This window comes from Callorhinchus milii, unplaced genomic scaffold, assembly GCF_018977255.1.
Source record: "Callorhinchus milii isolate IMCB2004 unplaced genomic scaffold, IMCB_Cmil_1.0 Scaffold6, whole genome shotgun sequence".
NCBI lineage: Eukaryota > Metazoa > Chordata > Chondrichthyes > Chimaeriformes > Callorhinchidae > Callorhinchus > Callorhinchus milii.
The window spans coordinates 458,450-462,981 of NW_024704747.1; the positions used below are offsets into that span (position 1 = coordinate 458,450).

General features: G+C 57.5%; 1 protein-coding gene across 1 annotated transcript; it reads left to right on the forward strand.

Moving 5' to 3' along the window:
- The first annotated feature begins 250 nt into the window (after nucleotides 1–250).
- Nucleotides 251–4,345, forward strand: LOC103189807 (mitochondrial chaperone BCS1). Its single transcript, XM_042336089.1, has 8 exons — nucleotides 251–346; nucleotides 731–1,094; nucleotides 2,004–2,143; nucleotides 2,421–2,615; nucleotides 2,752–2,815; nucleotides 2,908–3,077; nucleotides 3,581–3,698; nucleotides 3,860–4,345. Exons 2-8 carry the CDS (start codon nucleotides 775–777, stop codon nucleotides 4,110–4,112), a joined length of 1,260 nt encoding a protein of 419 aa, XP_042192023.1. The 5' UTR covers nucleotides 251–346; nucleotides 731–774; the 3' UTR covers nucleotides 4,113–4,345.
- The last annotated feature ends 187 nt before the right edge of the window (nucleotides 4,346–4,532 follow it).

Below are 4,532 nucleotides of genomic sequence, written 5' to 3' on the forward strand. Positions count from 1 at the left end.
GCGATTCTCTGTGTTTTAGCAGATGTTTGTGTGTGAAGCGGTTCCCGCACTGGGATCACCATCTGCTCAAAGAAATTGTGACATTAAACCCCGATTCATTAAAAACCCGCGACAAACGTCTGTCTTTTGCACAGTGTGAGTGCGTGGGGGGGGGGGGGGCAGTGTGTGTGGGGGGTCCGGGGGAAAGGTGGGGGGGGGCTGGGGGGCAGTGTGTGTGGGGGGAAGGGTGGGTTAGTGTGGGGGGTGTACAGTGTGAGCAGAAATGTCATGTGACCGCAAGCTCCGCCCCTCCAGCACCAGCGCCGGAAGTTCTTCACGGATCCACCGGAAGCTGTAGGGTTGCCAGGTAACCTCGTGTGTGAGGGGGGGACTATGTGTATGGGGAGCAGTGTGTGTGTGTGTGTGTGAGGGGGGAGGTGCGTGTGTGAGGGGTATGTGTGAGGGAAGCAGTGTGTGTGAGGGAAGCAGTGTGTGTGAGGGGAGCAGTGGGGGGGGGTCTATGTGTGTAAGGTGGGGCTGTGTGTGTGTGAGGGGCTGTGTGTGTGTGAGGGGAGCAGTGGGGGGGGGCTGTGTGTGTGTGAGGGGCTGTGTGTGTGTGAGGGGAGCAGTGTGTGTGAGGGGGGGGCTATGTGTGTGTGAGGGGAGCAGTGGGGGGGGGTCTATGTGTGTGTGAGGGGGGGGCTGTGTGTGTGTGAGGGGCTGTGTGTGTGCTCACGCTGTGCTGTTTCAGGCCTGGCTGCTGTACTGGATGGTGTGGCTCCTGTGACCCTCGAGATGCCGCTGACAGACCTTGTTGCTGCGCTGAAGGACAATCCCTATTTTGGGGCAGGTTTTGGACTCATTGGGGTGGGCACGGCGCTGGCACTCGCTCGCAGGGGGGCCCAGCTCGGGATGATTGCCTTCCAGAGACGCTGCATGATCACGATGGAGGTGGCCAGCCGAGACAAGAGTTATCACTGGTTGCTGGCCTGGATCACACACCACGCTCAGCGCACACAGCACCTCAGTGTGGAGACTTCATACCTACAGCACGAGAGTGGACGTATTACCACCAAGTTCCAGTTTGTGCCCAGCCCGGGAAACCACTTCATACGGTACAGTACACTTGCAGTCTGTACACGGGTAAGCAGGGCACACAGCCTGAGACACTGATACATGCAGGGGTTTGTGTACGACTCCGATCAGCCGGGCATAGACCAGAGTGTGATGCAGGTCACGACTGTTTGGCTGTTGTTTTGACACAAGCGGAAAACCATGTTTAGAGTCTCCGGACTGAGAGTGTCACACATATCTGTCACCCAAACCTGGAAATCTTCCAGTGTCCGCAATGAAATGCGCACTCTCGCTCTCTCTCCCTGGAGGGACGCATCCTGCTTACCTAACTCCAGATAGTATATGTGTGTGTGTGTGAGGGTAGATCTCAGAGAGTGTGTGTGTGAGGGTAGATCTCAGATTGTGTGTGTGTGTGAGGGTAGATCTCAGTATGTGTGTGTGAGAGCAGATATCAGTGTGTGTGTGTGTATCTTTGAACTGACTTTTAAACCTCACATCTGTACTCTGACCCGGTCAGCTTTTACCCACCTCCGAAATATAGCCCTTCTCTTCCACTACCCTCAGGCCACTGAGACCCTCATCACATCCAGGTGACGTTCCCAGCTCCTCTCCACAAGTTGCAAAACACCCCTCCTTGGCTCCCACTGCCAGCTTGGGTGTCCAACTGCGCAGCGCTTTGGGATGTCCTATGATGTGAAATGTGCCAGCAAAATGTACATTTTTATTGTGTTTATGCCTCTCGCTTTGACACACTGACCTGGGAGTGTGGACATACAGTGTAGAGGGAGCTTTTCTGTGTCTCTAACTCTCACCTGGGAATGTGGACATACCGTGTAGACGAGCTTTACTGTGTCTCTAACCCTGAGCTGGGAGTGTGGATGGATATGTTGAGCCATAGGGTGTTAGCACTAATGTGGAGTGACACTGGATACAAATGCTTTGTGTAACAGGTACAGAAACAAATGGCTTCGTGTTGAGAGAAACCGTGAGAAGCAGATGGTTGACCTTCACACAGGGACTCCCTGGGAATCGGTGACTCTCACCTCACTCGGCAACAACAAAACCATTTTCTTTCATATTTTGGAGGAAGGTGGGATCATGTAACTGCTTACATTGCTCATTAGTATATTATATAGCCTGATTTAGCCATATTATAATGCTGTGTCCACCCACACGGGGGGTGGGGGGGGGAGCAGAGCGGGAGGGGCGAGTAAGGGGTGCACAATGTGAGGGGGCCGAGCGGTGGGGGGAGAGGAGAGGCGCAGTGTGAAGGGGGTGAGTGGGGGTGGGAGTGGTTGAGGGTGGGGTGATGCTGTGTGTGAGGGGGATGACATGTTTTCCTGCCCCCTTGACCCTGTGTGGCACAGCCCGGGAGCTGGCCCTGCGGCAGGAGGAGGGGAAGACGGTGATGTACACTGCGATGGGGGCCGAGTGGCGACCGTTCGGGTTCCCGCGGCGACGGCGACCACTCAGATCAGTGGTGTTGGAGAGAGGAGTCGCGGGCCGGATCGTGGCGGACGTGAGGGAGTTCATCAGCAATCCTTCCTGGTACATGGACAGGGGTGAGTGAGGGCGGGGGAGGGGGGCAGGTGCTGCTGTGGGGGTTGTGGGGAGAGTCCATGGGAGGAGTCTGAAGAGGAGGAGGGTTCTGGGGCTGCGTGACCGTGTGTGTGAGACCCTGTGCTTTGCTGTTCTCAGGGATCCCATACAGACGAGGCTATCTGCTGTACGGCCCCCCCGGCTGTGGGAAAAGCAGCTTCATGTGAGTAACATCACGGGGGGAGGGGGGGTCACCGGTACATTCACCCAAACACTGTCTCTGTCACACACTCACTCTCTCTCTCTCTTACTCAGCACGGCGCTGGCCGGGGAGCTGGAGTACAGTATCTGTTTGCTGAGCCTGAGTGACCAGAGTCTGACCGATGACCGACTCAACCACCTGTTGATCGCGGCCCCGCAGCAGAGCCTCGTCTTACTGGAGGATGTGGACGCCGCCTTCCTCAGCCGTGACCTGGCCACCGAGAGTGAGGCTAGCCCCGCCCCCAACCACGTGACCTGGCACCGAGAGTGAGGCTAGCCCCGCCCCCAACCCCGTGACCTGCCCACCGAGAGTGAGGCTAGCCCCGCCCCCAACCCCGTGACCTGCCCACCGAGAGTGAGGCTAGCCCCGCCCCCAACCACGTGACCTGCCACCGAGAGTGAGGCTAGCCCCGCCCCCAACCACGTGACCTGGCCACCGAGAGTGAGGCTAGCCCCGCCCCAACCACGTGACCTGCCCACCGAGTGAGACTAGCCCCGCCCCCAACCACGTGACCTGGCACCGAGAGTGAGGCTAGCCCCGCCCCCAACCCCGTGCCCTGCCCACCGAGTGAGGCTAGCCCCGCCTCCAACCACGTGACCTGCCCACCGAGAGTGAGGTTAGCCCCGCCCCCAACCCCGTGACCTGGCACCGAGAGTTGGGGCGGGCCTCGCTGTGACCCTCTCATCCCCATGTTGTGTAGTAACTGTGAACTGTGTGTGGTTACAGACCCCATTGTGTACAAGGGAATGGGCCGATTGACCTTCAGCGGTTTGTTAAATGCACTCGATGGAGTGGCCTCAACCGAGGCCAGAATCATCTTCATGACAACAAACTACTTGGACAGGTAATCGCTGTCTCTGAGCAGCTCACGATCTCCCCCTCCCCCCTCCCACCCCAACCCCTCAAACCCCACCCTCCCACCCCAACCCGTCAAACCCCACCCTCCAAATCCCTGCCCCCCCACTGTCACTGCCAAGCCCCTGCTGACACTCTGTACTCCCGCAGGCTGGACCCCGCATTGATCCGCCCCGGGCGAGTTGACATGAAGCAGTTTGTGGGTCACTGTTCGCACTGGCAGCTCTCTCATATGTTCCAGAGGTTTTACCCGGACCAACCGCTCAGCGAGGCCGAGGCATTTGCCAAGCGAGCGCTGGCTGTGACGGATAGTATCAGTGCCGCACAGGTACAGGGACACTTCATGGTTTACAAACTGGACTCTGTCGGTGCCATTGAGAATGTCAAGGAGATCATCGCATGAAAAGGGCACAGTGACAATGTCACAGCACTGGGGATTGGCACACTGGGCGGTGCTGGGGATTGGCACACTGGGCGATGCTGGGGATTGGCACACTGGGCGGTGCTGGGGATTGGCACACTGGGCGGTGCTGGGGATTGGCGCACTGGGCGGTGCTGGGGAGTGGCACACTGGGCGGTGCTGGGGAGTGGCACACTGGCCTGGGCACATGAACAAATAAACTCCATATACATTTCCGTTTGCTGTATAGTGTGTTTGCTTGTGTTGAGAGGTGTGTGTGCGCATATACTAAGATGTTATGTGTATGGGGGTAAGTGTGTGTAGGCATGCATTGGGAAGTGTGTGCGCGTGTATCTGTCCAAGTGTTTTGTTCTTTGCTTGTATTTGTACACTTGTGTGCAGTGCAAGTTATTGTGAGAAAAC

Bases quoted from the DNA above. Each gene is read 5' to 3' on its own strand.
- LOC103189807 (XM_042336089.1), top strand. From the start codon at position 775: ATGCCGCTGACAGACCTTGTTGCTGCGCTGAAGGACAATCCCTATTTT. The intron at 1,095-2,003 runs GTACAGTACACT...TTTGTGTAACAG, and splicing joins CCGGGAAACCACTTCATACG to GTACAGAAACAAATGGCTTC. The intron at 3,078-3,580 runs GTGAGGCTAGCC...GTGTGGTTACAG, and splicing joins CCGTGACCTGGCCACCGAGA to ACCCCATTGTGTACAAGGGA.